We start from the raw sequence: 21,290 nt of genomic DNA, 5'->3' as shown, positions 1-21,290 counted from the left end.
TCCTTGAGGTTCCTGGGGATGTCTGCAAGGACTTTGGAAAGTCAGCCCTGACTTTTCCCTCATTTTGAATGGCACAGCCAAGCAGAACCTGGCATTTGGGAAGTTCCTGCAGAGAGATGGGAGGTGACAAGCAGAAAAGAGAAGCTTCAAGGGGAGTCTCCCGAAGCATGATGTGCTCCATCACCGCTCTGCAAAGAGCTCCAGCAGGGAGTGGCATCAGCCACCTAAGGAGAAATCCCAGCCAACACTTACAGTTCACTGCTAATCTAAAATTTAAACCCTCATTTTAATTTTAAATGCCCTAAGAGTTAAAAGGGTAGCTATAGGCTACAGGATTTAATAGTCACAATTATGGATACAGAATGAAAGCTAAATGCATTTTATTAGATATTCATGTTACTTTTTATCTACTCAAGCTTTTTGACAAAAGACTTATGGATCAACTGATATAACTTTTAGAATACAGAAGCTAAATTGAAATCTGTCCAATGTTAAAAACGTAATAATCAGATAATTTTAAGTAATTTGGTTGAAAGTGTATGGCTGCTTTGACATGACCTTAGTTTCTTAAATTCCAGTAAATCAATATCTTCAGGCCATAAAAGCAAATATGACAGACACACCTGGTCCAGAACTTAATTCAAAAGAAAACAAAAGGGGGGAAAAAAAGAAAACAGAAAAAAGACTGCCTGAACAGTAAAGTCTCTTAACTTACAGACATGACAAAATTGCTCCTGTGGCCAGCAGCATTGATTTGTTTTGATAACGTGGATCTCAGATCACAAAGAATTTATAAGGTTGTTTTATAAATTCTTAACACAGAGCAGTGTATGCACAGTCACTGGAAAAGCCACGCTGTGCACACAACCAGCTTCGTTAGACAAAGAGAAGCTGCTCACTCAGGGTCACCAATGTCACAATGCAAAGACTCCAATTAGTTCTTTACTCACTTGGGCTGTTATAATAATATATCTTCAGCCTGTTACAATATAGACATTACTTTAACTGAGACACACTAAGTAATATCAATTACCAAAAAAATCTTTGATTGATGATTCAAATTGCAGCAGAAGTCACTTACTCAGGGAAGATTCGTGCATTTAAACAGACTATTTACCCAAGAGAACTGCACAGCAAACTGTTACTGGGTCAGAGGTTACATTTTGTAACTGGAATTTTTATGTCTAAGCATATCTTTTCCTTGCTTTCATTCATCCTAATGCACCTAAGCCATTTTTTGAAAGCTTAAAGCTCTGCATTTCTATAGAATCAAAATCCTGTGTACCTGATCTCTGACTGTGGTGCAGCACTAGGGATGCAATTTCTAAATTAATATTTCTAACAATATTATTTTATTATTATAAGCCAGCAGCTTCCTCTGCGCCAGATCTTTTAATAAGAAATAGAAATAAGAACAATATAAAAAATGCAGATTTAATAAATATGGTTTGAATCATGACCTGACATTCACAAGAACAAATTAAATGCAATATAAGAAACAAGGTGCTGACTGCAGGTATGTGCACACACAGCTTGGGAGAGGTGCTCCAATAACTGACTCACACTGCCATCATAGTAAAATTCCAATTTTGTATTAGGATGTCCACTTGTTTAAGAAATACCATGGCACTTCGGTCTTATTTCAAAATGTCACACATTCTTACTCAGGTTTCTCCTAATACCATGAAATGTCATCTCCCAGTGCCTTGCACACCTGCAGGGCTGGAGTTCTAACCTTTGCTTGCTGTTCATTCCATGTTCATGTGTTTGTCCTCCCACACCATTTTTCCTCCCACTCTCTCAGCATCTCACATGGTCAAGGGCTGCTTTCAGCTCCTTCTGCCCAGCCACTACAACAGACTCTGCAGTTGTGGATCAAAACAAGTGTCATTTGCACAAAGCCATGCTCCAACATTCTGTGATTTGTTGTGCTATTAGAGCTATTTTCATTTTCTAGAAAGCATTCACAAATCTCCTCTTTATGTGCATGTGGCTCGTAATCCACATCCCAAAGGCTTGAAAGCAGCAACCATGAATAGATGTGGGGACTGAGAGGGCTCATCCAAATCAAGTCTTGCTTTTCTAGGTAACTCCATACAGAACTAAATTATTTGGTTTAATCAGTTGCTAAATACTTGAAGTGCTAAATGACCCCCAAAAGTTTTAAAAAGTAAATTAAGGGAATTTTTTTCCCCTAGGACTCTGTAAATGTAAATATCAAAAACAGAACCAGAGCTACGTTACAGTTTTGAAAATCTATAAGAAAAGTAGTTATGGCTTACCTTGTGTAACTATAGAACTTTATATCATTATCTGCATTATCTGCATTATCTGCATACCAACTTGTATTGTAATTTCTATCTGTTGTGATGCAATACCAGAGCAAAACTTTTCCCTATCTTAAGCCTTGTGTCCCAAAAATGCAGTATTTAGCTTGGTTTGCAAAAGGTACAGGTGCTGTACCTGGGCTCTCTCTGTCACATACCCACCCCTCACAACATCTGAACTCATCTGGCAAATTCTACAAAACCTGAAATCACCAAATAATTTGCATAAAAATTAAATTTCCGTAAAGGTACAGAAATTTCAATTTGCATGGAGAAAATCCAGTCAATCCTCCCACATTAGGGAAAAGTAGACAAAACTTGTCTGTGTGGCAGGTTGATACTTGGCCAGCCATGTGCCATTGTGGTTTTTCTCCTGTTTGATGGAATGTCTGTGGGATGGGGAGGGAGGCAGGAGGGAAGTCCTGGGGGAAAACTGCACAATCATTAAAGGGCCGTTTGTTAAACTATCAGCTCTGTTTTGGAATTCTTAGAATTGAAACAGAAAGTTTTGTGTGGAATTTAAGACAGACCACATTCCTCTAGATCTGATGGAGACACAGACAGTCCCAGTGAGCTCAGCTCTGTTCAAGGATGAGTTCACACATCATATGTAACATTTAGCTAAGGAATGTGTCTCCTATTTATCACAAACACAGGTAAAAGTTACATCTCCAGCAAATGACACTGCTGGTACTTAAAAATTCCATGTTAGGAACCACATTTTGAAGCATCAAATCTCACTGTTAGCAAAGGAATCTCATCTTGTGTTTACAAAACCCAATCTTCTTTCATCAAAAACCCCCAAGTCCCTGTGTCTGTATCTACAAAGCTCTTTGAGGCATTGGGAAACTGAGGGGGTGGGGTTTGGTTTGGGGTTGTTTTTTGCAATTCCACTTGCAGAAGGTGATTATATGGATGTTATTTACTTGTATTCACTGGAGTAGGAGGTTATTTCACTGTCGTTGTGCAACCACTTGAATTCCAAGGGCCAGCTGCCTTCGGCAAGGCACGTAAGGACCAGTCGGTTTCCTTCCAGGTGGATCTGGGGCAAGCCTGGCTCTGTCTTGAAGAATGGTGCAACATCCCCTGAAATACAAAGGAAAAAAAATGGGTTTTGAAGATATTTAGGAAAATATAGGAGGAACTACTGATATTTAGCTAATTTCTTCTCAACATGGTCATAGTAAAACAAGAAACAACATGATTCAGTTAAAGCTTGCACTGGCACATTCCTAACTAAAATTTATCTTTAGGGGCAGAATTACCAAGATCTTGATAAACTTTGTCCTTGCCCACTCAGACAAATTTTTGTCCGTGTTTACTCTTTCTCCAGATGAGAATTCCAACATTGTTTGCTGCAGCATTGAACAGCCCTATTGGCTTTTGTCCCCCCCTCCTTGTCCTTTCTGAGGATTAAATTCACTCAAAGCCTTTTTTTCTTTTTTTTTTTTCTTTTTTTATTTCTCAAATAGAAACCAGAAGAGTAATCTTGGATAGAAATGATTATCACAGCAGGAAAAGTCTCAGGGTAAATGAAGATTCTTGATAGGGAAAAGAATTTAGAAAAAAAGCCCTCACAAGTTTAATGTATTTTTCAATGTTCTTGCCAACCAAAATGTGTTAAATTATATTACCTGAAGCCACTAACAGATTAGGGTACTTCAGTAATATGCAAGGATCACTCAAACTCTTGTGTATCACAAATAAAACACTCCAAGCAGCAAAATTCTTCATGGGTAAATTGCCAAAGCTCTGCTCAAATACAGATTGATTCTGAGTCCATACCTCAGACTGGGGAGATCTACCCCAGTCACCTCTGGAAGATGAGGTGTTTCAACACTTTACCTGTCAAATTTCTACTTGTAACTGTAGAGGAGCTATAGGCTTAATTTTAGAAGCATACAAATACCTTCTATAAGCAAAGTTAACACAGAATGGCCTGGATTGGAAGGGATGTTACAACTCATCCAGCTCCCACCCCTGCCATGGGCAGGGACACCTTCCACTAGACCAGGTAGCTCCATCCAGCGTGGCCTGGAATACTTCCAGGATTTTATGATTACATATAAAACACAGGATTTACATTCAAAGTCAGAGGTTTAATATAAAATATTAATCAAACTGAATAAGTAGACAATACTGAGCTCTTCTTTAAAGCGTGCAGGGTGTGTGTGTGCTTTCTATATAAAGTACAGAAAAAAACCCAAGATACACAAATGTTGTCCCAATGCAAGTAATGGTTCAGTTAAACTTCAAACCTTCCTTTAAACATTTATTTTTACACAAGCTCAGGCTATTTTATACTTGCTGTTTAAAGAGTTTAACCTATTTTTTACAGTTTGGAGTGAAGTGCCCTCATGTGCTGTTCAAGGCTGGCTGGAATTTTTGAATCCACAGGTCCCAGAATCAGTGACATCCCCAGTACAGCCCCAGGAGCTCGGGGCAAGGGGTGCTGGTGGTGGTTTCCCAGTGGCCCTGATGTTCTGCTGGGTTTCACAGCCCAGCCTGGGCTTTATCTTTCACTTTGTCTCTGCTCAGGGGGTTTTTCTGCCTGCAGAGCACATGGCAGCACAGACTTGTTATCACTGAAGGGTTGTGGGGCAGAGCAGGGCTCCGGCTGAGCGTGGCTACACAGCCCCAGGCCCACTGCTGCCAAATATCTCCTGGAATGGGTTATCAATCAACCACAGCTCCCCACTCATCTGATGATTTGGATTGACAAACTGCCTCCCGAGTTTTTAAAATTTAACTTCAAGAACACAAAGCATTTATGCAGAAAGAAAAAACACACAGTCTTAAAGCAATGCTTATAAACTATCACACAAAATCCAAGCTAACAAACTGAATAAAAAACTGTACTTGGGGTAGGGCACTTTTCTGATTTGTAGCATTTTAAACAACCTGTCTTTCAAACAAACTGATTTATGATGAGTGCACATCAGCACTATCTTTTCTAAATTGGCTATATAAGAAACTACAACAATTCAACATATGAGAAAATTGGAACAGTTCCAAACTAGCAGATATTCCCAGACAAGCCAAGGAGAGTTTTTACACTTCTCCACACTATTACATGACTGAAAATATATTCTGCAAAACTTCTCTTTAGCTGCTGTTTTAATGACTACAATTACTGTGAAATCATCTTATCCCAATTCTCATTGTTTCCTAACTAGTAAAACCAAACAATACTTTAAATGTTATAAAGAAAAATTTAAGTTGGAGTTAGAGGATGTTCCTGTGAAATACAGTTCTTTGTGAAAAGCAAATTTTTACAAAGGTATTTCTAAACAAGTGAGAAAATGTTAAATCCTGTCAAAGGTATTTTGGGGAGTCTCCCAAGGGACTCTCAGACATTCTACCCTGGTAAGATTAAAGGTGTCAGGCTTCCTCTGGAGATGGAAAAGCAGCAGCTGGGAGCTGTGCTGGTGTTCAGGGGAAGATAACAGAGCCCAGTTGGTAAAGTGAAATGATTAGTGCTGAGTCTCCTGAAAACAACATTTACCTGCTCATGTACAGAGGCTCCTGGAATGAGTTCCCTAAACCATTCCTTCGCAAATAGTTTAGTCACTGAGGGAGAGCTCAGCAGAAGTGGTGTCTGCACCAAACCAAGTCATTTGTTGATCCTTGTTTTCAATGATTTACAGACTCAGCAGCACAACCTCCTTCATTACTTACTCTGAATTATTCACTTACTCCTAACTTACGTCTTTCCAAGAAAAAAATGAAGCATTTGGAAGACAAAGTGTTGCCCACAAGTCAGTCATTCAGCCCTACATTTCCTACTTAAATATTCCAAACCCAGTGATGCTGCAGCCCACTCAGAGCCATCTCCCATTTAAAGCATCACAATCAAGTTGTTATTACATGAAAATGATTCTCAAAACTCAATCCAGTTCTGTAAGAAGCTAAAATTTAATAGACCTACGGGAATATTTTTATAAAGAGTATAGCATGCTTTATAAATTACCCTGGCTCTCTGGAAGATTTACTTAAACCCTTGAAGTAATTTTATCTTCTAATCCTTTATTCCTGACTTTCTCATCAATCATATACCATCAGTTTATCAAATTCAATTATGCAATCAGAGCTCACTAAATATTCACTGGAAGCAGAAATGAAAATAAAATACAGAGCAAAAAGTCCTTGCAGAGAGGCAGCTTTGATGACGTTGGTATTTGTGCAGCACAGAGCTGCTCACACCTCAGGCTCAGGATCAAACCAGGGCTGTACCCTGGGCTTTAGTTACAGCTTTAAGCTGTAATGGAAAGCAGAATTTAAACCTCAACCTGCAAGGAAAGGTTTGGTTGTTATAGAGCATCCCAGGGAAACAGGAAAATTGGCAGGGAAAAAAATCAAAACCGTCTCAGAAGGGTTGTGGGAAAGAAATAACTGGCTGAGGGATGGAAGACACAAGGGGCTGTTAATAGGTATGAGATACTTGTACTCAGTAATTAACTACAGAAAGGGCTCACCAGGAGGAAACCTTGGCCAACCAAGGGTTTAGAAGCCAGGAAAGCATTTTTTGTTTTATACTCTTCAAGAATGGAGTAAAATACTAATGAAAAGACTATCTGAATCCTAAAACCAAAAATAATAAAATACTGCAATTATTATTCTTGGCCAGAATACTTTTCTGCCTTAAAAAAAAGATAAAAAAATTAAGCAAGCATTTATGCTATACACTGTTACTTTTTCTAAATGTGTTAATACTGCCAGCCTCTCTGGCTCTTCAGCGATTCTGATTTAAAAATAAAAGTAATAGTAATTAAAGAACTTTTTGAGTTGCAAGAAGGAGCAAAGGGATAAGGTGCCAATCTGTTGGCACATGTGTATTTACAGCTTCAGTAAATTTTCATTAAGTCTGCTTACCAAACTCTCCAACATCCCAACTTGTGTCCTTAACAGGATGCTGCAGATTTATTTTTATGTAAATCTCAAGAAGAACTAGGATTGAATATGCCAAAATTATCTGGAAATTTGCTCCCAAGCATTTCTGCCTTGCTTTTCTGCACCTTCAGACTGGCTGAGTTTCATTGCACTGCTGGGTTGGCCCATCCAGTTTCTTTCTTTGGTAAATGCACAGCTTTAGATGGATTTTACCTCAAAATAAAGATGCAGGACTAAATTCAACAACACCCAGACAGTTTTTCTTGGACTAATGCTGACATTTAAATACCAAATGGCGCTGGGTGCAACTGCCCTCCACCCTGGGCTTGTCCCCAGCGCTGGCAGATGAGATTCACCTCAGGAGAGCTGAAAGCTCCCTTGTCCTCCATTCTCCCTGAAAATCACGTTCAGGCAAAAGATTTACAAACAGGACCTGCAAGAGGAAAAGGCCTGGCTGGAGAGCTACTGGGAATTATTAAATACCCAAGGAACCCCAGTCTCATAAGGACTGCACGAGTGAACGTGACTACAGAAACAGGAGCACCACCTCAAGGACCTCAAACACTTCCTCTAACAAACAAATTAACAAGGCTCAGCTAATGATTCTTAGCCCTTGAAGAGCTTACATTTGTAAAACACACAAAGCAAAGTCAGCTTAAATAGATCTTTCAGTTACTACAAGGTCTTACAAGATCTTGAAAGCAGTAGCACAGTCCCATCCCTTGGGAATGAATAAATTTTAATTAAAGACACAATTTGATCTTGAGAACCTCTACCCTGTGGAGAAAAGGAAAGTTACAGTAGTCCAGAGAAGTACCACATTACCCTCATCAGTGCACTGCAAAACCCACTGCAACTACCCTCTTCAAATCTCAGCTTTTCTTTCTCCAGAAACGTTGGATACCAACAATTACAGGTAAAATCACGTGCCCACTTCCTGAAAAAAACAGTTTCTGTGGTGCTGAGCACTCAGAGGAAGGAAAATGCAAGGAGTGCTGAGAGCAGATTGAAAGATCCCCAGTGCCACTATTTGTCTTTGTAAGCATCTCCACTTTTACGTCATTTTTAGGTGAGCTAATACTGAATATTAAAAGTAGATCAACCTGCACATAAATCAGCAATTCAGAGCAAATACAGCTCAATCAGTTAACAAATACCAGCTGAGCAGCTGCCTTTCCATTGCTTAGTTGGCCCTACAGGTTCAGTATTGAAAAGAGAGTTTTGACTCAGATATTTTTCAAACTCAAAAGAAAAACACAATGGGTTTATTAAGTAGCACACCTCTATTGATTTTAGCTTATTAATCTCCAGTCAAAACATGATGCACATTACTGTTTCTTCATATGCTTCTAAAGCTACCATCAACAGACACTGGAAAATAAAGAACAGAATAATCTCTGAGGAATTCTCCAGAAAAATGAGGCAGAGGCTGAATGATCAGCCCAGGAGAAGATCAGCAATACAGAAATGTTTTTACTCTCAGCGCCTCCCAGGAAAGGAGATGTGAGCCACCATCAGTTGGGTAAAAGATGACTGCCATGGAAAGAGTATCCCAAAAGGTCAGTCTGGGCACTGAATGTGTAATACAAAAGAGTAGGTAAAATGGCAACTGGAGTCAGGAAACCCAAACTAGAGACAGGAAGAATATTTTCAGTAATCCACAGAAACTGCTGCAACTATGGACAACAAAACCCCCTTCAAGACCAGACTGAAGTTCAGCTGTGAGCACAAACAGTCGAGCACAAGCTACTCTGCTCTGACAGCAAATAACTGCAACCACCTGGGAAAATGGCTTTTCTTCTTATTCCCAAGTTGGATATGGAAAAGATTTTTCTCTGTTTCCTTTTCAAAAGGATCCTTTAGTCTTGCTATCTCAGTTTTCTAATCTTAGAGTTTCTGATATACGTGCATACATGTGCTAGCTCTGGATGCAAGTTGTATTCTCTTGTGGAAATGAATTTCAATAGATTATATGGCATATGAATTTGGAATTATAACACAGTAAATCCTGGGAAATGTACCAGAAAGTCAGATTGAACTCAGATATATTTGAATCAATCTTCTTTTGAATTCAAACCTTCTAAAGTGCATTGGTGAGATGCTGGGGAAGTTAGTATATGATCTATTCATAAACTGTCAACAATGTCAAACATACATTAGAGAATTCAGTCACTTTAACTGTATTGATTTGCAGGAAGTCTATTTTACCCAAAATATTGGATCTTTGAGATTTAAATTTTTGTGGTTGGGAGTGTGACATAAATCACCAAGTGCAACAATTAAATTTAAATTGTATTTTACTACCTCATTCTAAACCTCGATTGCAAAGGACTGATGCATCACAGTGAATATTTCATTAAAATATCAGGTTATTTTTCAAATATACTGCAGCAGCTAAGAATTTTCACCCAGTGGTGTAAAGCATTCTCTCAAAATGGATTTCCCAAACTTTCATCAAAGACAATATCTGATTTTATATTGGAAGAGTACTGAAGCAACTGTATTTAAATCAGTCTTTGTTCTGCAAATTCTCACATCAAGTAAATGAGCCCAAGTTGCCCATTTTTGTCATCCTAGAGATTAAAAAGATAACCTTCTTTTTGGGTACCTCCATTATAATCCCTGAATGCAAATACAGATATCAGCTGAGGTTGATGGATGGTGCTTTTAGAGGTTTAATTGGGGATGGAATTAAATTGTTTTAGGACTCGGCAAGTTCTGTGAGGAAGCCCACATATTTTTAGAATAAGTGACATTTATTTCTTTTACACGCACAGTCACAGGGAGACAAGATTTCAATGGGTAACTTCTTTTTTTTTTTGCCTTGAACAGCTCACATAACTAATTGGCAAGTTAGCTATTGGGTAATTGCCAATCATATATTTGATTTGGATGGAGGAAATATTGAACTAAAGATTGCAAACCTGTTGCAGCCCATCCCAAGAGGAAAACTAAACATTCTGTAATGTATAGTTATGATTAGCTTTCAACAATTCAATAGAATAGGAGTCCCAAGTGGAAAGAATGAGTGTTTCACACTGATAGTTAAGTAGATTTAATTAAAAATTCTTTTTTTTTTTTTAATTGAAGCATCACTTCTCTATTTCAGAATTACCTAAATGCACTGCAGATTCCAGTTGGCTCCTCTGCTCCTCATTTCTTGATGCAAACAGACCAAATGTTTTTCACAAATCTTGGCTAACATATAATATTGCTTAAAAGAACAAACATCCTAATTCATTCCCTTAGAAACTTCTATAATTCTAAGATAAACACCATGAAGTGACTTGCTACAGTAAAACCTGTTTTGATATTTTCATCCTTTCTTCTGTTTTAAGGCACAAACATTTCCTGTTATCTCTCTTAGCCTTCTTCCATTTTTCTCTTTGAACAGCTTTAGATGAACCACAAAAATCCATTTGCATCCTGAGACAAAAGAAAAAAGCCAGAGCAGATTTTCTTATGATAAAAAAGAAAATCTTACTATCACAGTCTGCTTAAAAGTCCTTAAACATAACCTGTTCTTTGTATTCATAAAATCTACCCCTTAACACTGCCATCTATTTAAAGACTTTCCTTTCATTCACTATACAATCACTTCTTGAAGAATTCCCCTTTGAGAAAAGATTTCTCAAGTTTTATTGGAAACACTCAAAACAGAACAGAAAGGAGGAGGGCCCCCAGAACCACAGCAGAGTTTTTATAGGACCTGGATTCTGATAGAAAAAAAACCCAAAAAATAGACAGCAGTTGGTAAGATCACTCCATTAAAATTCAACATAAACCTCTCTCAGTTATCCCCAAATACACCAAGAAACTTTCCCACATGCAATTGTATTATTCTTTTCTTAAAATTGATTTTTTAGCAGACCAGCCAAGGAGAAAAAAAATAATGAGCTGATATCGTTTTAACTGAGCCTCAAGCAGCTCCTGATGTATTAACCTAAAATCCCACTAAGGCTTCCTTTTCCCATTTAATTTCTACACCTCATGTTTTAGTCTCACTTTCTGACCACCTGTAATAATTCAGTTCAGTCAGGGCAAAAGACATATATTGGTTTATTGTTTATCAGAAAGCAGCCACTACTCATGGCTCTGTGAATTTATGGAGTACCACAGAATCCCAGAATGGTTTGGGATGGAAAAGACCTTGAAGTTCATCCAGTCCCACTCCCTGCCATGGCAGGGACACCTTCCCCTATCCCAGGTTGCTCCAAGCCCTGTCCAACCTGGTCTTGGACACTTCCAGGGATGGAAGCCACAGCTTCTTTGGGCACCCTGTGCCAGAGCCTCACCACCATCACAAGGATGAAATTCTTCTCAATATCCCACCTAAAGCCACCCCCTTTCAGCTTAATGCCATTACCTACTGCAAGAGTAAAAATCAAAAAGCTACTATGATGTTATTAAATTATGTTTAGTGTAGTTCATTCACAAAAAAGGCTCCAAAATTTTTATTTTCCTTTTAAAATATTCATGAGGATGTTTTTAAGAAAGTTACAAATGCACTGAAAGAAAAAGGCGCATCCATACAAAGCGGGTAAATGAAAGAGAGCCCATTAACTATGAAAACCAAAACAAAATCTCCAAAGAAACCTCCAGCCTCTGAATTTGGTATCAAAACACAACCTCTGTGCTTTTCATATTCTCTTCATACAGTGATGTTTACAGAGCCTCACTCAGAGACTCGAGGAAATAAGTTGTTAGTGTTTAAACCTCGGCCCTCAGCAGGTGGAAGGCAGAGCTGCCTCGCTGAAAGAGAATCCAAATATAGCAGGATTTCCTTCATTATTTTAACCACAAAGGAAACTATTGTTGCTGCTACATAATCTAAAATCTCCAACTCCTGTAGGGCAGTCTGATCACACTGATATGTAACCAGCAATTTATAAATATATCTACTACATATTCCAACTAACACTGGCACGAAGGAGAGATGAAACTCTACAGAACACTTAACAGGAGAGAAGAGATGAAAACATAAATGTTCTTTCCTCAAGTTCATCCCTGCTATAAGAGGCATTCTCAGTGCGCAGAAGATAAATTAAATCAAAAAAGGTAAACAGCTGAGGAGTGTCTGGAAGTACCAGAACAGAAACACGAGAGCAGCAGGAGGAAACAAAGGAACAGCAAAGGCACTGCCAGATCTGAAAGTCATGTCAGGCACCTATTTATGTTCTCAAGGAGAATTTATTTCTAAATAGCAAAGCAGCTATGAATATCCAGAGAAGATACAAACACATCTCTTTTGATGAAGGGGGCTGGAGGGGAAATGATTCATGCTCAAACCTTTGTTAAAAGCAATGCCTACTGCTCACTGCTATTGTTTTTTTGTTTAAACGTAACTTGTAGTTTAGTTATTTTTTTTCCTTAAACTTGAAAAATGTAAATAGGTTTAGAAACTGGCTAATGTCTGCCTCAAAAAACTCAGCTCAAAGGATCTCAGTGGTGTCACTGAATTGGAGGATGGTGAGCACAGGAGCCCACATTATGCTGAGCAGAGACAGGACTGTTCATATCCTTGTGTGATGCTGCATTAGGACAGAAATGCCAACAAATCACAGTGCAAAGTTCACAGGACTCAACTGAAACATTCCCACATCTTAAGCAAACAGGGACAGGCACCTGGTCAGAGACAGAAGCACAGAGTGACCCTTGCAGAGCTCTCAGGGATTTGTGCAGACACTCCCAACACGATGGATCAAAGGTTCTTTGGAAGCCTCACATAAACTGGGCACCTTCATTTTCCCAAATATCCCCACTTATTTCTGTGTCTTTTACACCAAATCCTTTAAGAACTACCCAAGTGGAATTCTTTTACCACTTCAAGGAAAATACACAGATCTAGAGACTATAGAATTACTTTCGGCGATACCCACAAAACATGTAATTTCTTCTTGTCAAAATGAGAAGAAACATATCACTGTTCTAGCAAACATAACTGAGCCTGACATATCTGAAGGCAAAGAAAAGGAGTTAGTTGATTAATCTGGATATTTTATTTAATTTTCTTTGGGTTATAAATAAGCAGCAAGTTAATACTGTTTTCAACTTTTGACAGTTCTAATGTTAATTACATGTACTGGATTTTATAAATCAATACTTCTTACATAAAGTGTTATTTAACTTGTCAAGTGCAGCAATAGATCAATGCATTTACTGTTCTTGGTAACATTGATGGATGACATACATCAAAAGCATATGTAAAGGAAAAATAAAAGACTTATTTGTAAGCCAGACAGGGTTAAACCCCAGTTAGGCAGACAGGGAACTTAAACAGTGTTTTGAAAATAACATTTTAACTTTATTAAGGTGTGAAAAGTTCTTCTTGTTTGGGTTTTTTGGAAGTTTGGGGTTTTTTAGAGTCTGGGGTTTGTTTGGGGCTGAGTTGTGGGTTTGTTTTTTGTTCCTTTTAATTCTAAGGCCTGTAGCTAGCAGCAGCAGACTGCTCTGTGTACAGAACTCTTATATTAAATCTGGGTATCAGAGAGGATACAGGAACAGTGAACTGCAGATCCCAAACTTCAAATATATTTTACTAAAGAACCACATCCCCATGTTCAGCACACAGTACTTCTAGCTAAACATACAAAGGTGCTAAAAAACCCCAGACAGTAGTTGATAACTACTTCACTATTTGCAAACATGCTGCAGTTAAAGTGCTTAAAATTTTAAAGGATGTAAATGAAAAATTTTGATCGTAAATCAACTTCAGAGACTGCATTCATTGCATTATGAGCTGTAATAAAAGAAACACTCAGTCAAAAACCATCCTAAGAGCCAGGAGTAATGCACCTGCACATCTTGAAGAGAGATACAGGTCACAATGTAACTAATGCTCGTTACTAATTTGTCCCATTTGTAAAGAAGACATAAAGTATATTAAAATTATGAAATCCCAAAGAACTGAAAGCTATTACTCTGTATATAACTACAGTAAATCAATAAAATATTGGTTAAAACCCATTCTCAGAAGCGTGTATATATACAGAATGTATAATCATGTACTGAAATAGAAGGGAAAATTGTTTTCCTTCTAGTATTGTTAGATTTTTCAGGACACAAGTTATAATTACACAGTATGTTTTTTCCAATTCACAGAATGACAAAAAAAAGTCCTTTTGCATTAAAAACTGTCAGGAAGATGGGCTTTGCAAAGTTACAGAAGGTAATGAATGTACATTGAAGTGTTATCCTTTGGAAGTAATTAATGTAATCATTACATTTTTGAGTAATTTATCTGATAGAAAATAAAAAGAGGCCTCTGTTGCACCACCAAGAGATTCAGTGAAGTACAAGGAGGCTCGACTCCATCAGCTCTGCTACTGTGGACAATATTTATGAGAAATAACAAGCAATGACTACAGTCTGTGAGTTGTCTTAGCATGTTTGAGAAACAATTAACAAAAAGGAAAAACTGAAAAACAGTGGTGAGTCTAAGTCAAAGGGAAGTTTGTAAAGCTGCCTTCAAACCTTGGAAAAAGATGAAGTTCTATTTAACAAATAAATTTAAACAAAAAACTATAAAAGAAACTGCTTAGTCTACTGGCTAACATGTGTCCTGCAGGACCTTGTTAACACTTTAAAATGAGGCTGAAAGTTAATGCAAAAAAAGTCATGAGCTTGTCTTCAGAGTTGGAGCATTTTTTAAAAAATAATCCAGCAAAAGACTTCTCTTCACAAAAACTCTTCTAAATTGTTAAAGGAGGGTACGAGAGAGAGAGGGGATCAGTGCCTCACGTACAGCTTGCATTTGTACATCTGCAGGATTTTCTTGAGCTGTCAGGCACCTGAGTGATGAGAAAATATTATCCAAGTGAAAAGCAGGAACTGTGCACATGTAACCTTTGTGTCCTGCTGGAAACTGAGTGAGGAGAAAGGAGAGACTGGCCAGGAGATCTGACACAGAGCACTTGGTGCTCACTCAGAAATCCAACTCCAGCTTAGTCCCATCCCACTGGCCCACAGCAGGGAGGAAAGCACCAAACCCTACATGTTCCACTGACCATGTGGATCCTAATCCTGCTCTCCCACCCAGGCAGCAGCACCTGCTGGAGACCAATCCAATAAATACAGCCAGGCTGGCCAAACCTGCTTAGCAGCACCAAACAAATGGAGAGCAAAGCTCTGCTCCTCTCTCTGAAGCCGGCCAAGCTGGCAGTAATGAAGATGTATATCCACCATGAGTGTGGAACCAGCCAGAACTTCGACTCATGAGCACTCCTGCATCATGTAAGAGGTGAGCCCTGGGTGGGTTTACAAGTTCCATAAAATTGCTCACTGGGGGAAACAATCTGCTGGCTCAATTCTCTGCAGGATTCCCCCAGTCCCTCCAGTCATCTGTTCCTGCTCTATACATCCACATACATCATCAAGCCGACAATTCAGAAACTGGACCAGATGGATGTATAACCCCAAACAGTGCTGTTTGTTAAATCTAAAAGCCATTAATCAGAGTAATTTCCTTTATTAAACTCTGTGGGAGAAAGGAACAAATATAGATGACGTATTATTACCTGAATTTACCAGGAGTGCATCACAGGATGACACACACCGAGCTAATTTTCACCCAGCAACACCAGAGAAAAATGGTGACAGCAGAAATGTTCCTCCTCGAAAAAGTAGATTATTGCAGGACAAAGAAAGCAGGAAAGGGCATCCTAAATGCTTTCTTTGAGTAGATAAGGCATGTTATTTTCCCGGGAGGAAATAATTACATTCTCTGAAAGGACTGGCAACTTCAAGTTATTTTTAAACAAAGAGCATTTCTTTGTGTAACACGAGCACTGTGTTGTTTCAGAGAAGCAATAGGTGAGACTGGATCAACGAAGTTACCTTCACCTTTCACCAGGCACTTAATGCCAGCCCAGCTGGAAAACAGCCTGGGCTGACAGAGGTTTATGTCTCACAAATAATACTTATTCTGCTCTCTCTCTTCTGACTCCGAAATTCCTCACATTTTTAGCCACAGGGCCCAAAAATATCAAGGTATACTTCCTGTCCTTCCAAACTAAAGCTTTAGCAGAAAATCATATATCTGCACCATGTGAAAAAACATTCCAACTTTAACAGCCAATAAACTTTTACAAAGAAATGACAGAAAAAGTCCTCTAGAAACACCTAGAAATGGTCTCTTAAACGATTTACAAAAGGAAGGAAAGCCTGTAGCTGTTTGCTTAACAGACAAAGGAAAACATTTCTAGACATTAATTTATTTGGGGATGGTCACTGAAGCAGAACACAGTTGTGATTCTTTAGTGATGCTCTGACACATTATTGCAAACAAAGCTGATTTTGCAGGTCTGTTGCAGGGCAGAGCAGCCCTACTCTGGCACAGCAGAAATCCCTGTGATCCCAGCAAGGGAAGTGACAGGGCAGGCTCCTGGCCACTTGCTCTGCTCTACCTCCCACCATGGTATGAATAAAACAGAAAAATTGGTCATGTCCCTGTTGGATGGGGCTTGGAGCAGCCTGGTCTGGTGGGAGATGTCCCTGCCCATGGCAGGGGTTTGGAACTGGATGAGCTTTAAGGTCCTTTTCAATCCAAACCATTCTGTGATCTTATGATTCTATGAATTGCTAAAAAAAAATAATAGTTTGACCCAAATATTATATAGTGACATATTCCTATTACCTTCTTTTAAGGGTTTATCACATAAATACTCCTATTTGCACATTTTTCACCATCAGAGCTTTCACTGATATGGTTGATGAAAATGTCTTTCACCAGCATGGACTTCAAAAGGTTTCTTTATGGAGGAGAACCTCTGCAACAGCCTCCTTCAGAACCCCTGTCTGCCTGAAGAGCAAACACACTGAAATGTTGGTGCATTATTGCTGGCTCATTAAGAAGCAAATTAGTTGTTTTTGTCTTTGTTTAGCAGTACTCCACAGGTACTTATTTTGACACTGCTTTAATGTGCAAACACATTAAATTAACGTGTTTCACAGTTACAGGAAACATTCTTTGGACAAAGGCCAATCCCACAGCCTCACAGCAAAAATTATTATTTTTATATTAAAGAAGTTAAACTACATAAGACACTTCTCCACATGTGCTTTTTGCCAACCCACTACATTTGGCAGAAGCTGATTTTTATTTATTTAATATTTACAATGTATCTCAAATACAATTTGTTACAAAATAAATGAAATTAATAAAAATGGCACAATTGGCTAAAAAACTATGGCCAGACATGACCTTCCCCTCTGTGTATACACCCAAATCATTACAATTGTGTGTGCAAAGTTCAAGAACAACCTCTGTTATTTGTCTGTACTATATACAGAATCCAAGTTCTATTAATAAACAGTCAGCCTAAATTAGCATTAAGACAATATTTATTTAGTTTAGACTTTTGGCCTTTAGTTTATATCAGCTTAGAAGTAAACAGAAAAAGTATAATAATGGCAAATAAAACAATGAAGCAGTAAAAATAACAGGATGATGGATTAAAATATATTGTTCTAGTTGGGAGTCAATAGGGCAAGTGCTTTATAAAAATTATGTTTTCCTTTGACAAAATCAGTACAATACTTGCTGGTACAAGCAATAAAAAAAACCTCCCATAAAACACTTCCGACTTCGCTTTCCATTTTAATGGCTGCAGGCAAAATTCAGAATACATTTGTCAAGTTGATATTATCAACACAACAGGGGTATGCCTGACTTGTTCTACATTTGTTCTGAAAGTTCACTTTAGAGGCCATCAGCCAGGAAAGAAGAACACAGGAAACCGAAATCATTCCTACCAGGCAGACACAGAAATATATCTTCAAATATTTAAGGGAAGTTTCAGTAAATATTATCACATATTACTCTGCAAGGCATCAATCACATCCAGTTTAACATTAAAGACCAACCATTCTGAAAATTAAAGGTGATTCGCACTCTCTCTTTGCTCAGTTTAATGAGACATCCGAGTCTGATCCATGACAACTACTGCCAACATCTTTAACTTTTTTCCTGACATCTGAAATTGATTTCAAAGACAGATACTGAGAAGGCAAGAATACTACAGAAAAGGACATAGAGAAAGCGTTGTAAAAGAGAAAAATCAAATGTATAGCCTTAGCTTTTTTCCCCCACTTTGGTACTTGGAAATCATCTGCATCATTAAGCAGCTGAATTTCCATTATAAGTTCCTAAATGTACCTGAACCTTATTCCTGTGCCTTTGAAATGAATACCAGACAAGTATATTAAAAACAATTCTTTGCTTTCATTCATTGTTCATTTCCTATTTTTGTTCACTTTGATAATGCCTGAGCTAGGGATTTTTCCATGTAATGAAAGCCTGTTCTTTCATGAAAATATATGTCCTTATGCTTGTACTTTCTTCTATTTTAATTTCTTAGGTTTCTCCTTTTCCAGACTAAAATTTACAGAGAGGACAGATTTATCATAGAGATCAAAAAAACAACTCCTGTAATTGTGTCATTCTGTGATTTGCCCATAGATGAATAAATGAATGGTCAGCTGAACTAACTGATAAAAGCAACATTTATAAGATCTTTCAAATGTCAAAACCAACTCCTTATTAACCATACACTGGCTGAAAATGCACTGAACTCTGTACACTGAGGCTCCCCATTACGAACCTCTAACAAAGACTAATTGTAACAGGAATTGGTGTCTCATTCAATGGATTCCAAGGAGAACAGAATGAGTTTGGGCTGCTTATTTTAATCAGGGCACAATGAGATGAGGGCAAGGAGCTTCACTTTGGCACCAGCATCATGCTTGTAAGAGAGGGATCTCAACAGCTGTCCTGCCCAGATGGTTGCTTTTACTTACAAAGTTTTGAACTGAAGAAAAATTCAATCTATGGATGAGGGACCTCTACCTTGCAGCTCTGTCTGCATAGCTGGCAGAGCAAAATAGCTAAGATAAACAAGACATTTATTATCATCCATCTTATGCACACAGGGTTTCTTAATGGACAAAACACTCTGTTTTATTTGATTTCAGCTGCGTGTGGTTCCCACTGTGTGTCCTGGAATTCTCAGAGAAAAAAAAAAAAAAGAAATTCAGCTTTCCTGTATTCCTGTCAGAATGTTCAATAGTCCAAAAACAAAACAAACAAAACAAAACAAACAAAAAACCCCAACCAAACAAATACAAATGACACAGAGGAAAAGAATCAGAAGTCAGAAGTACCCAGCACAAAAGCAGATTGCCACGCACTGCGTGACTAATGGCACATGCCTGTGTTCCAAGGTAATTAATCCTATTTTTCAAGGCTAGCTGAAAGTCTTGAAAGAGTCATTCCTGGGGAAAACTGTGTTTTTTCCTTAAAACAAGGCAAAAAAGTGAAGGATTTGATTTGCTGTGCTGACATAACCTCAGCAGGCAGCAATAAACACTATTCACTGAAAATGTATTTGTGTAGAGTTCACCAAACTCCAACTCCTGTGCAGGTCTGACCTGAGGTTTCCCTTGTGGAAGGCAGTTTCCAGACTCACTTTTTAGAGATCTTGGCGAATTCCTTGGTTTACTACAAGTGTTTACTGCAAATTGCTGCCTGATACCAGCTGTTCACTTGTCACAAGAGTATCCCCATCACTAGCAGGTTTTATTAAGCCTTAAAATTGGATATCAATATATGAGATAAAGAAACTACAAAATCTATGGCGGCTATTGCACAACTTCCAGCCTTTTACTGTTAATGAGTGCTTCTGGTGCACACTGAGGTTCAAAGGAAATATTAATTAATTCTATTCTGGCAGCTATGTACTGTTTGCAAGCCAAAATGGAAGGAATCTGCAAACTTCTAAGGTGAAAATTCATTTTAAATTGTGCAGAATTTGAGAGCTCTAAATTTTCTCAGGGGATTTAAAAGTGAAACCAATCTTTTGATTTTATCAACTGCATTTATAATAGAAATACTGCTTTATGAAAGAGAAGTGGATTGATAAAACACTACTGAAGCACAAAACCCCAGAATTCTAGAAGTCAAGGAGGTTGAACTTTATGTTACTTGTTTTCTTACAGTTAAAAAATATAAAATATACCCAGCAAGCAGAAAGGGAGAAAAGAGTGTGAGTTTTGAAATATGGTGTAGTTTTCAGTCTGAGGAGGTCAATACATTGGCAAAAATGATCTTTAACCCTAAAACAAGAGAGGCTCACTGGAAATTACTTTTAATTGACCATTTATTTCTCATGGGTAGATTCCAGATGAATTGTTTTCACGGCAGCCCTTGCAGGAGGCCGCACTCTGACTGCTGCCTTCGTAAGAGTTCTCAGTTTGTGGCACCAGCCTATTGACAAATGACTTTTGAAAACATGACAAGTCACGGTCACATCTCTGTGTGTATCCTGTAGGATAAAACCTCAATGGATCCCATTTCTCCTCCACCCCTTGAGGGAATGCAGCTCATTTCACAATGCTCTGATTGTGAGTCTTGTTGCTGAATCCCCACGCTGATAGAATTTGAAAACCTGAATCAAGAAACCACTCAAAAGTACATTTTCTCCTCATTGCTCAGTGAAAGAGCCCTGCATCAGCGCTCCCACGTTTCCCTTCTGATTTATTTACCTCCAACATGCCTTTTGCAATGCCTCTGTGCCCTCAGACACCAACCAGCACCAGCAAACCTATGGGAAGTATCAAACAGCTTCCTCACCTCCTGAACCTTGGCCAGATGGGATCAGGTGTCCACTTTTGTGACACCTCTGGAAGCAAGCTCAGAGACAGGAGGGGCCCAAACATCTCCAGCTCTGAACAAAAATACCCACAGCAACCACTCAAATAAAAAGTGCAATCTCCTCTTCTATTCTGAAGGTGTCATCAGGGATAAGATTATCAAGTATTAATATCGCATGCTTCTAATAAACAGAGTTGGGTCATTAATGAAAATAAGCTTCATGAGATCAAAATAAATCTTGGCACACACGTAATTTTAAACTGTCGCACTTCATCTAAATCGATGCAGTTTTTCATTTTTTATGGCTATAGTGGTTCTGCCATATATTTCTCTATGCAAGAAGACTTGAACTATGCATTCTCGTTCAAGCCTTCAAAAAAATTTACCCTCAAGCATGGCTCAGCATAAAATATCCCAGCTCAAAA

At 38.3% G+C, this 21,290-nt stretch overlaps 1 protein-coding gene across 5 annotated transcripts in view; it reads right to left on the bottom strand.

Moving 5' to 3' along the window:
• SDK1 (sidekick cell adhesion molecule 1) overlaps positions 1–21,290 on the bottom strand; it is a 385,141-nt gene that overhangs the window by 272,436 nt on the left and 91,415 nt on the right. For all 5 annotated transcript variants that reach the window (XM_086855185.1, XM_086855184.1, XM_086855187.1 and 2 more), the window contains exon 3: positions 3,254–3,413. In XM_086855185.1, the coding sequence (XP_086711311.1) occupies positions 3,254–3,413 (160 nt within the window). The remainder of the gene's footprint in view (positions 1–3,253; positions 3,414–21,290) is intronic.

Source organism: Cyanistes caeruleus, chromosome 17 (genome assembly GCF_971803275.1).
Source record: "Cyanistes caeruleus chromosome 17, bCyaCae1.hap1.1, whole genome shotgun sequence".
In the NCBI taxonomy this organism is placed as follows: Eukaryota; Metazoa; Chordata; class Aves; order Passeriformes; family Paridae; genus Cyanistes; species Cyanistes caeruleus.
Note: the sequence above shows the minus strand (reverse complement) of the source record. Positions and strands in the feature narration are given on the sequence as shown.